The 12,138-nt window shown below is 39.2% G+C and overlaps 2 protein-coding genes across 5 annotated transcripts in view; one reads left to right on the top strand and one right to left on the bottom strand.

The window, feature by feature from the left end:
- LOC306817775 (dynamin-1-like protein) overlaps window positions 1-10,363 on the bottom strand; it is a 235,515-nt gene extending 225,152 nt beyond the window's left edge. For 2 of the 4 annotated variants that reach the window (XM_079334935.1, XM_079334933.1), the window contains exons 1-15: window positions 10,140-10,363; window positions 9,532-9,673; window positions 8,975-9,021; window positions 8,818-8,889; window positions 7,642-7,728; window positions 7,133-7,295; window positions 6,870-6,990; window positions 6,368-6,499; window positions 5,450-5,656; window positions 5,114-5,234; window positions 4,764-4,919; window positions 4,588-4,677; window positions 4,366-4,458; window positions 3,943-3,996; window positions 3,417-3,497 (exon numbers count right to left, since the gene is read on the bottom strand). In XM_079334935.1, coding sequence (XP_079191061.1) covers window positions 3,417-3,497; window positions 3,943-3,996; window positions 4,366-4,458; window positions 4,588-4,677; window positions 4,764-4,919; window positions 5,114-5,234; window positions 5,450-5,656; window positions 6,368-6,499; window positions 6,870-6,990; window positions 7,133-7,295; window positions 7,642-7,728; window positions 8,818-8,889; window positions 8,975-9,021; window positions 9,532-9,673; window positions 10,140-10,241 — 1,668 coding nt within the window. In that variant the 5' untranslated portion in view covers window positions 10,242-10,363. Of the gene's footprint in view, window positions 1-3,336; window positions 3,498-3,942; window positions 3,997-4,365; window positions 4,459-4,587; window positions 4,678-4,763; window positions 4,920-5,113; window positions 5,235-5,449; window positions 5,657-6,367; window positions 6,500-6,869; window positions 6,991-7,132; window positions 7,296-7,641; window positions 7,729-8,817; window positions 8,890-8,974; window positions 9,022-9,531; window positions 9,674-10,139 lie in introns of all 4 variants that reach the window. The other 2 variants (XM_079334936.1, XM_079334934.1) reach the window with 2 other exon arrangements.
- A 107-nt stretch (window positions 10,364-10,470) lies between these two features.
- Window positions 10,471-11,997, top strand: stmp1 (short transmembrane mitochondrial protein 1). Its single transcript, XM_079334953.1, has 3 exons — window positions 10,471-10,621; window positions 10,850-10,903; window positions 11,425-11,997. Exons 1-3 carry the CDS (start codon window positions 10,607-10,609, stop codon window positions 11,494-11,496), a joined length of 141 nt encoding a protein of 46 aa, XP_079191079.1. The 5' UTR covers window positions 10,471-10,606; the 3' UTR covers window positions 11,497-11,997.
- The last annotated feature ends 141 nt before the right edge of the window (window positions 11,998-12,138 follow it).

The following is a 12,138-nucleotide window of genomic DNA, read 5'->3' as shown; positions in this document are numbered from 1 at the left end:
AGGGGTATGTATGTCGTTTTTTTCATTTTTTCGACAGGGGTATGTATGTCGTTTCTTTCATTTTTCGACAGGGGTATGTATGTCGTTTTTTTCCTTTTTTTCGACAGGTGTATGTATGTCGTTTTTTTCATTTTTTCGACAGGGGAATGTATGTCGTTTTTTCATTTTTTCGACAGGGGTATGTATGTCGTTTTTTTCATTTTTTCGACAGGGGTATGTATGTGGTTTTTTTTCATTTTTTCGCCAGGGGTATATATGTCGTTTTTTCATTTTTTCGACAGGGGTATGTATGTCGTTTTTTAAATTTTTTCGACAGGGGTATGTATGTCGTTTTTCACTATTTTTCAACAGGGGTATGTATGTCGTTTTTAACTATTTTTCAACAGGGGTATGCATGTCCTTTTTTCCTTTTTTTCGACAGGGGTATGTATGTCGTTTTTTTAATTTTTTCGACAGGGGTATGTATGTCGTTTTTTTAATTTTTTCGACGGGGGTATGTATGTCTTTTTTTCATTTTTCGACAGGGGTATGTATGTAGTTTTTTTCATTTTTTCGACAGGGGAATGTATGTCGTTTTTTCATTTTTTCGACAGGGGTATGTATGTCGTTTTTTTCATTTTTTCGACGGGTATGTATGTCGTTTTTTTCATTTTTTCGACAGGGGTATGTATGTCGTTTTTTTCATTTTTTCAACAGGGGTATGTATGTCGTTTTTTTCATTTTTTCGACAAGGGTATGTATGTCGTTTTTTACTATTTTTTTGACATGGGCATGTCTGTCGTTTTTGGGTTTTTTTTGACATGGGTATGTATGTCTTTTTTTTTCATTTTTTAGAAAAAAACGCTGTACTTAAACATGTCGAAAAAAACAGTATACATACCCATGTCGAAAAAAATAGCATACATACTCATGTCGGATTTTTTTTTTAATACATACCCATGTTGAAAAAAATGCCATACATACCCATGTCGAAAAAAATGACACGTACTTATTTCGAAAAAAAGAACAGATACCTAGGTTTTAAAAAAGGACATACATACCTGTGTAATAAAAAAAGGCCATATATACCTATGTTTGAAAAAAAGGCCATACATACCTTCATCGTAAAAAAAGACAACTGTTGAAAAAAAGAGCTTACATACCTATGTCGACAAAATACGCCATACATAACTATGTCAAAAAAATCACCATACATACCCATGTTGAAAAAAAGGACACATAAGTATGTTGAAAAAAAAGAGCATACATACCTTTGTCGAAAAACAACACCATACTAATCTATGTCATAAAAAAGGACACATACCTGTCGAAAAAAAGAGCAGACAAACCGATGTTGGAAAAATACGCCATACATAGCTATGTCGAAAAAAAAGACCTTACATAGCCAAGTAAAAAAAAGCCAAACATACCTATGTCGTAAAAAAGACCTTACATAGCCATGTCAAAAAAGGCCATACATACTCAAGTAAAAAAAAAACAACAACCATACCTATGTCGTAAAAAGGTACATACATGCATACCTGTGTCGTAAAAAAAACGCCATATATACTTATGTTGAAAAAATGTCTACATACCTGTCAAACCCCCCCCCCCCCCCATCAAATATACCTATGTCGTGAAAAAAAACGCCATACTTACCGATATCGTAAAAAAGGACACACAAACCTATGTTGAAAAAAAGAGCATACATACCCATGTGGAAAATTTTTGCCATACATACCTATGTCGAAAAACAACACCATACATATCTGTTGTAAAAAAGGACACATGCCTATGTCGAAAAAAAAAGAGCATACATACTCATGTCGTAAAAAAAGCTATTCATACAAATGTCGTAAAAAAAAGTGACCTTCCATACCTATGCGGAAAAACACAGCATATGTACCTGTTTAAAAAAAGACCATACATGCCCATGTCAAAAAATAGGCCATACATACCCAAGTAAAAAAAAAGCCAAACATACCTGTCGTAAAAAAACGCCATACATATCAATGTCGAAAAAAAGGACCTTCCATACCTATGTCCAAAAAAACCCGGCATATGTACCTATGTTGAACAAAACGCCATACATACCTATGTCGTAAAAAATTTACCTTCTATACCTGTCGAAAAAAAGCCCATACAAACCTATGTTGTAAAAAATATGCCAGACATACCTATGTCGAAATTTTTTTACATACATACCTATTTCAATAAAAAGACATACCTATGTCTTAAAATACGCCATACATACCTATGTCAAACAAAATACCATATATACCTAGGTCATAAAAAATACAGCATACATACCAATGTTGTAAAAAAGGACATAGTTTCATCATTAGGTAATTATTTTGGTTTTTTTTTAAACATTGGTATGTTTGAGAAAGAGACAATTTAGACTGGACTGAAAGGAAAAGTCATGTGTCTCTTCACAGAGAATAAATAGTTGAGGGATGTACTAAGGTTCATCAAAGTTATGCAAACCACAAGACATACAGGCGAGTTCACATAATACAGAAGAGGAACTTGAAGCAAAGCATCCTAAATGAGCATTACACAGTCACTTGCAGTAAAATGTTGATTTTAGGACGAAGTTGGGACGTCTCCACAAAAGGGAGTCCACTGAACTATTAATGTACTAGTTAATGTAGGTACTAGAAAAAGTATGATTGACACAGTTGTAAATAAAAAAAGAAAGTCTCTACAGCTATGCTGGTTAGCTCTGTAGAACTGATAGTTCACACTGTGCTTTGAGCACAGTATGTTGACATGCTATCAATGAAGAATGTAAAAATGCAGATATTGTGTTAACCAGATGCACTATCTTGGTCAAGAATATGTCCAAGGTACTTCCCAGTTCAGCTGATGCAGCTAGAAATATCATTATGCACCAAAGTCATGCTACCAGTTTCTTTTGAGTGACTCAGCCTACATGCGTTGCAAGGAGCAGCTTGTGCAAAGACACACACCGGCTCAATGAATACATTTAACTTTGTCAAAGCTCATACGAGAAAAAAAAAAAGGGATTTTGCTGAGAGCAGCAAATATGCATGGCATGATAGTCATACTACTACTAAAAACCTTATTTATATAGGCTGAAGATAGATGTAGATGAGATCCACTTGTAGACATTTTTCACTCCTACATAATGCTCTTGTTAGAAACTAAAATGAGATGGAAGGCATTTTTTTGTGAAACAGGGGGACTAACTTTGTGGAAACAGACTTTGCAGAACGCATAGTTGTTAGTGCAAGTCCACACAGGCAGTTGGGGGTGCGAAACAAGAACCTGGCACCAGCAGACAAAGATCAGAGTGCATGCCAGCAGTCAATGCCACTCAACCATCCATCCAACCATCCATCTCTTTGCCGGCCCCCACCAACAGCCCTAACAGCCAGCCCTGCACAGAGCAAGCGAGCTGCGTGCGTGCCCACCTTGGCACCGTCCATGTCTACTCCAGACGCATGGAGCTCGCCAGAAACCACAGTCGGGCCAGCCGAGCCTTTGCCGACAGACTAGCAGGAAAATGAGGGCAGAAATGGAGAGATGGAGAGAGAGAGAGAGAGAGAGGCACTGAGAGTAATGTGGAAAGACGGAGGAAAGGAGTTTGGCAATGGAAAGTCATTTAAGGGGAGGAGAGAAGTAGAATTCCTGGATGGAAACTATCCGAAGCATTATGTTCACAGATCTTCATCCTGAAGTGCTTGAAGTGATTAACGCTGCATACATCCCCTTTATGCCCTGACACTGCAGACCATAACCGGAACTAAATAACAGGACAATTGTAGTTTTATATGCAGTAAAAAAAAATTACGTGTGTATATATATGTGTACACGTACACACACACGTACACACACACACACACACACACACACACACACACACACACACACACACACACACACACACACACACACACACACACACACACACATTTCTTTAAAAGGTTGTTTCTTTACCTTATCCCTGGGCACTGCAGCAGGCAGCTCCCTCATCCTGTTCCTCCTCTGCTCCTGGAGAGTCATGAAAAAAGTATGGAACCAAAACAAGTCTTGGCAAGTTTACACATCCATGAAAGTTGTTTATTAGAAAAGATGTAATCAAGGCTATCATACTCCTAAAAAATATCTAACTGTACATTATGTGAATATATAAAAATCTAAACTTCTAAAAAAAAAAGCAGTGATTTTCCTTCAAAATAACAACATAATTAGAATTTTATAGAGAGGGGATGTACTGTACTATGTACTGTTGACCTAAACTGTTTCCAAAATCCTACTATAGTCATCTACTTTCACACATTCTGACTGAAGGGTATTTATACTGCTTATATTGTATCCTGTCCATGCCATGTTTGAGGTCATTTCGTCTCGAGTACAAACCTCTATGTTGTTATTCATGACCCCACAGGCATCAGCAAAGTCCGGATGTTTGGTGTTGATGTAAGCGAGCTCAATTGCAACCAAGTTATGCACCTAAAATAAGACGCGAGAGGTAAACTTTACTATTAAATAGAATATTCTGATGCAGATACTCATTAAACCATGAAACATGAAGGCTAATTACTGCAGCATAACTGTTCAAACCAACAATTGTGACTGTACCATCTCATTGGTGATGGGCAGTCTCTTCCTCAGAAGGGAGGTGACCACTTCCACGATGGCTTCGTGCAGCTTTGGGAATCGCTGCAGCTCCTGAAAACACACCGTTCTGCATATGAGTGTTTATGTATACGACAAATATAAAGAGGTGTGATCTCCGCTTAGGCAGAGTAGATCACCTGTGTGCTGTAGTTGCTGCAGTGCTGGATGATCCTCTGCATCTCTTCGTGGACCAGCTCCACGCAGCGCAGGCTGGGCTCCTCCAGGCGTTTCACCTGCTTCTTCACCAGCAGCTCAAAGGAAATCTCGGGCACAAACAGGGACGGACGTGGGCCCTGATGAAAGAAAAAATAGAGAGTGATGCAGGTTAGCTTCCTTGTGTTAGGTGAGCAAACAAGCAAAGAGACCGAATGGAATGTTAATAAAAGGAAAAGTCATGCGCTTGTTGTTTTACATGATAGCTCGCAGAAGTAGCAATGACAGTAATACTCCTTAACGATGTTACAAACGTACGGGACAACACACTCACTGTTGCGTTTCTGATGGCTGTTAGGATGTCAATGGTGCTGAGTCCTCCCAGAGGATCCACAGACTCCAACGTTCTGCCAAAAGTCTCATGGAATATGTAACAAATTCTGGCTCCACCGCACCTGAAAAATAGCAGCAGGGGGATATTAGCAGTGATGTGAACTCTGTGGCCTGCTTTCCTGTCAGCTCTCCCTTCACAGTGCCTGTGCGTGCCTCAACTTACAAGTTGTATCATATTAAATGATGAAACCAATGCAGTTGTTTTGCTTATTTTCCCCATGCTGGAACAACAGCATCACCATGTGGCTGAGCCCGGGAGAAGCACGGAGGTACTCACAGCTCTGCCGTCTCGATGTATTTAGCCGTGCCCTCGATGGTGTTGCAGTATTCTGTGGCGAACTTTGTAATGAGCTGAAGCAAGGTGGCACTTTGGTCCTCTACAGGTTCACCGTAGCTGCTGAGCAGGGACTGGTACTGAGCTGCCAGGACGTTGATGCGTGTCTTCAGCTCAGGCAGACAGTCTCGGATATGATGCATCAGTAACCTGACATTAAGGAGAGAAAGGTCAGAATGGTTGGTGTTTGATCATTCTCTGAGCTGGGACTGGTCAGGACAAACTTCTATTGTCTAAATGAAACACAAAAGCATCTTTTCCAACAGCTGCTCTTAGATAAAAAGTGAAAGATGCTGACATCCAACAATACTTAGTGCCAGCTCTTTACATCGGAGCCAACATATCGGTGTCAACTATTATGAGTTTAACACTCACTGTAAAGGAAAATATACAAGATTATTCATGTGTTTTCAGACAAAGATGTTTACAGTTTCACAGTTAAGGTAAATAAGTAACAAGCAAAGTTCTCGACAAATTACGCCTCTTTACTCCTCTTTACAAAATAAAAGTTGTGCATTCTTTGACTGAACTTCCCGTTTCTTTGTGTGTTCTATGTTTATTGAAGTGTGGAATCATATGATCCAAACTAGTCTTCAGTGGACCCGAAACACATTCCCTGGAGCGCAAGATGTGAACGTTTACAGTTTTTACCTGCTTATAAAACAGACTGTAAGTCATTCTGTGGTTTCTACATCTGTACATACAGCTACAATCTACATACATACATTTTCCATATGTAATATATGTAATATACACCTAAGAGACAGCAGGATGAGATTTGTTGTATAAGATGGAATGAACAAAGAGATAAGTGATACCTCTTTGTCCACAGCAGGCGCCAGAAGCCATTCTCATGTTTACCTGTTAAGCGTTCTGGCCAGGTATTTGGTTCCATTCCTGGTTGCAAGAGAGGGATATTTCTTCTGAAGGAAAGCATGTTCGTCACGGATTGCATCAGCCACTGTTTTCTTATTGTTGATGTCCAGCTGGCTCCTAAAAATAAAAACAATTAGTCCTGGGTGACTAAAAAAAAAAAAGGGGGGGGAAATAGACTATATCATATCTGTTTATACATCATGGTGATTACACGAATCAAGGTTTGCACTTGCTTTTCTTCCAAACGCACTCCACACCATAATGCATGATGGGTAACGGGAATGGATGTTCATTAAACTGGATTATAGTTGATTTAGAGCTTCAAATTATTAATCAATAGATATTGATATAACAGCATTAAAAATGCATGAAAGCGCACTCATCTGTGTTTTCTTGATCCCTGCTGAGCCTCTCGTCTCTTTTAAAACACTCTCATCCTCTTTCATTTTATATTCACCATAGTAATCATAAAGACTTTTTTCCAGACCTGTTGACTACTCCAATAAGACCCAGCTTGACAGGAATCACTCTGCCCATCAGAACATCCATGGCATCAGTGCCAGCGTCCATCAGGTCCAGTTTGGTTACCACAGCGAGCGTCCTCCTGCCTGAAGTTTCGCAGCCATTCAGAAATGCAGCTTTTTACTATGCACCCTTTTTATTCCAATTTATGGTAACAAATGATGTGTTTCATAAAACACAAACATGGTTTTAATGAAACCTTTGCTTTTACGTTGTTTTCCCTCTTACCGTCAGTGTCGACCTCCCGGGCCACCTTGAGAGCCTCCGAGGTGGCCATGTCTGTGTTCGCTGCGGTAACAGCCAGGATGATGCAGTTGGGGTTAGAGATGTGTTTGAGGATCAGATCCTTTATCTGAACCTCGATGTCTTTAGGCTGATCACCCACAGGCACCTGAAGGGGAACGATGCCAATTAAAAGAAAAGACATTTCACATCTCAACCTGACTTGTGAGAGACTACAGAGGGGGGATTTCACAGATTAACACATGTTCCACCAGAGGGATGAAACTAATGAGGCCTGAATCAAAGTCTCCACACTCTCGGGCTTTAACAGCAGTTTTAGAAGCATCAATAATGGGTTACTTTTACTCTGCAATTCACATACATCTCATACACAAAGCACTGAACCGGACAGGGGAATTGTTAAATCTTGTTTTTTAGACACTGTATAAAAACTTCCCCAGGAGTCTGAGACGATCAAAGCCTTGTCCTTAAGAGTGGGAAATAACATGCATTACCTTTGTGATTCCTGGGAGATCCACCAGTGTGAGATTGACAACGTGAGGGGAAAAAATCTTCAGATGAATTGGGTCATCGCTGATCCCCTGCAGGGAGACAAGGATACAACAGATGTGGACTCTTTACTTTATAGCTCATAAGTACATGAAAATGTCGTTAGGCACACCACTGCCAACTTTATACAGCTGTTCAATCTGATTATCATGATTTTTCTAAAGGGACATGATGCCGTTTTAGACTCTGCTGGTAGGGCAGTTAGTGCCCCATGTGCATCATGCTCACATAGCTCAGCATATTGCTCTCTAAAAAATAAGTACCTGGAGGGTCGTTGACCTAAACTGTTTCCAAAATCCTAAAAGTCTTAAAAATACCATATTTAAAACAATTTCTGAAGGCAGACATAAGTGCCATCTTCATTTGAACAAGATAAAAAAAAAAGTGAAATGCTCTGTGACTTAATACTATATTTTAAACGGCACAACCAAAGGCAAGGTAATGGCTATAGCTCTGTATATCCAAGGTAGCTTACTCAGTGGGGGTATAATATAGTCAGTATTGCTAGCCAGGCATGAGGCTAATGTACGCTTACTGTCAGAAGTCTTAAAGAGACATTTCCAGCCACAGGGGGGCAGTTATGTACTGTATGCTCTCACTGCATCAGGATTATATGAATTCTCTGTACACATTAGTGCATCACTTCTACTTGATGCCTCTGTAGCAGGCCAAGAACATGCATCTTGTTTTATTATGGCTAAAGGAAGACTGGATTCATTTTTCACCACCTCCCGACATGATCTGTGACAGTTAAAAAGTCACGAGTTGCTCTGGAGTGTTATCAACATAGCTTTAATTCTTCTTTAATTCAACATCCTTTAATTACTTTATATATCCTCCATATACTGATTGTCTGATCTACTGAAAACTACATCTAAGAAAATATTTACAAATCACAATAAGAATATCTACTGTGCTATGAAGCTTTTAGTTGTGCATAAAATGTCAATTTTTTCTCAGTGTTTGTTAAAACAAACTACTGGTAATATATGTATATTTAAATGTAAGGATATTGTTGAGTTTTAATGTGCTTTCACTAATAGTCAACTTATTTCTCCTCACTATAGTACATCTGCTGTCTTTGAGTACAAGACACATTCAAAAGTGACTCCTCCTCTCACCTTATTATTTCCAGATATTCGCTCCGTTTCATTTTCAATTTCCTGCCTGATTTCATCAAAATCTGTGAAGATCTGCAAAAAGACACAAAAAATACAAATATGAAGCGATATTCAAGAATCTTTAATTTTTCTGTATACCTGGAAAAAAAAATCATACCTGATTTTTAGTGTGCAGAAACTTGCCCCACTCTTCACCTTCTCTGCCTGTGAAACATGATAAAACAGAAATGTTGGTGATAGCTCAATATTTTAAAAACTACAAGTACTTTGAGCAGGAGGCTACGCAATCACAGCTAACATAAGGACACCTAACAGTAGTTACTGTTTTCTAGGGAATACATTAACTGGAATGAAGAAGGAAGAAAATAACTACAATGCTAAATCACATAGACACATGTACAATGCACCTTTGTGGAGCAACAAGCTTTCACTCACCCAGCATCTGCAAGTGATTAGAACGACAGTGACAGGGATATAACTTAAAAACTGTCTGTGATGCAAATTACAATACTTTTTTTTCACTCTGGGCCTGATCCCTAAATATTCCTCACCCTACACAAATGTGTCAATTTTGAGTCTATATGCAAGATTTCCAACACACAATACAATGTTGTTTTAAAAAAAGAAGCTAAATCTGAAAGCTGCAGTGAAACCACTGATTGGAGCCATTTGTTTTAAACACTTCTGAGATTGGAGGGATTTGTTGGCACTCACCACTTTCGTCATTCTTCCTCGCATCTCCTGGATCCACATGGACCAGTTGGAGGATGAGAGGTCGCCTGGTCACGATGCCGGTCCCACGGGGGAGCAGGTCCCTGCCGACAAGGGCTTCAAGCACTGAACTCTTACCACTGCTCTGTAGCAACACAATACAGATAGAGACTTGACAGTAAGAAAAGCTATAACAGAGGGACTACATTTACCAGATCAAGCATAGCTCGCCCTCCTTGTTAAGCAGACTGGGTCAGGTGCGCCAGTCTTTTCCTCATGATTTGGCCTGCTGCTAACTAACAGAGGTTAGTGTAGGGAAAAGGCTCTTAAAATAGTCCCCAGATAATAAAAATAGATTAGACTGCCAGTGCCTTTGAGAGTTGGCATAGAGCAGTTCAGTTTAATATACAGTGCTGCATAGCTGGCTGGATCTACGAGTCTCCAAGTGTAGTCCCATGTTTTAATAATGTTTATCATCGACCTATATGTTTCCACATCCTGTTGTATTTGCTGTAAAATGCAACCATAATTTAGACGAAATACAAGGTTGACTAGCTAGCATGACAACTGCTATATCAAAAATTACATTCAGTACAGTCAGTGCATTTTACCTGGGTCCCCACTACTGCTATCTGCGGCAGCTGTATGATATCCGCACCCACTGTGTTGAACACATCTTGCAGCTTGTTTATTACTGGAATAAGAGCCTCCATGCTCACGGTCTCTGAACAATATTAATAAAACTGCTGATTTCGTGATGGAGCCAAAGTCATTCAATGTCCCACCGACACCACCATTGCAGCAACACCCACTCGAGGGATGACAATCTTTTGGGGGATGTAGTTTTCATACCATTACTTCGAAAAGCTCAGGAGGAGGAAAAAGACTACAACGCACGTTCTCTGATTACAACGCGACAGTTTATTTTTTTCTCGCGCATGCGTATATGTAATGTTGATGACGGGCTGGCTTTGGTAGTCGAGAAGACTGGCATATTTTCTCACTTTAACCTTTATCGAACTGCTGTATTTTAAGTCAGTGAAGTTCGCTATCGTTGCCATTCCATCTTTATTTCACAATGCTGCAGTTCCTGGTAAGTTTACCTGACGTTATCATTCATGACATTACATTTTGTAGGAAAGTGAAGGATGCGGAACAAGGCTAATTGAGCTAACGTGTTAGCATAATGAAAAGTCTCTACTGAACAAAGTCGAAAAGTTTGGTGTTAACAGTTTGACTCCATACATTGTCATTTGACGAGAGTAAAGTTAATTTGTCAGATATTTTGGCCCTTTGATGACATTTGTTATTTCTCTTCCAGGCTGGCTTCACCCTAGGAAACGTTGTTGGAATGTACCTGGCTCAAAACTATGACGTGAGCGTTTTAATTACATTTTGTGAACGACGGGCTTTTTAACGAGTCACCTGTTTGGCATACACTTACCTCATCCTGTATCACAAAGCAACTCAGTCGTTAAGAGGTGGTGAAGGAGGGGAGCATCAATGTTCGTGTTGACTTTACACACTTTATGATGACTTTTAAGGCCTCTTTTACAGGAAAATACATGTGTACGTGAATGAAGAATCACATTTTAAGAAGCTGAATACATTTAACATGTAATACTCTTTAGAACAGTTTGAACTGTAACTCAGTGTATTAACCTCTGTAGTGGTTGTAATTAAGCTTGTTGGCTGTTTATTGTAACTCACGTCTTGTATAATACTACTGGATGCCTTGAATTTCCCTCAGGATCAATAAAGTATGTATCTAATTATTGCAGGATTACAGTGTCGGTCTGCACCACGTTACAAATTCGACCTTAGAGATGACTAACGACTTAGAGACTGTGGTAACTATTTGTGATGGTATTGATTTTACTGCTTTCCTCCATCTAGGTTCCCAACATAGCCAAGAAAATTGATGCCTTCAAGAAAGACGTGGAGGCCAAGAAGAAGCCCCCAGAGTGACACAGGCTGGACCTTGTTACAAGCTACAACAGATGCACTCTGCAGAGAAGCTATTTATTTTACAGGGTTATTGTTAAATGAGTACATATTTGATTAAAAAAAAAGATAATGTAAAAGTCTTTGATAATATAAACAGTGCCTGGAACTGCATTTGTTCTTTCTTTTGGGTTCAAGGCACGTTCCATTGTAGCCTAGTTTTATAAGATAAACTGTGCAAAGACTGGATTTAAGGAATTTTACAAATAACTTGTGGGATCACTTTAAGTCCAACACCATGGGGCATCGTTTGCTGGCCTTTTCTGGAATGCACTGCAAGGGTTTTAGTTTCATCATGTTTATTAAGTAGAAGGTTCTCCAAAGGGGATATTGATAATGACATGCAATTGCACAAAGTTTAAAGGTTTTCCTGTAAAGGCTTTCAATTTATTAGAAACTGCCAAACTTTTTATGACATGAATACTGATTTTTGCAGCTCACAATAAAGTTGGTAGTTTGTAAGGATTTTAAGTCTTTGTCTTTATTGGCACAGGTGTTGTGAAGCAAAACAATACTTCTGCATAGCACTGGGTACAGCTGTCAACTGTTTGTGGTAAGATCCACCAGATGGCGCCATTAACTAGACAACTATTTAAGAGGAAAATG

This window comes from Symphodus melops (assembly GCF_947650265.1).
Source record: "Symphodus melops genome assembly, chromosome: 22".
NCBI lineage: Eukaryota > Metazoa > Chordata > Actinopteri > Labriformes > Labridae > Symphodus > Symphodus melops.
This window is presented reverse-complemented; position numbering and strand designations above follow the sequence as displayed.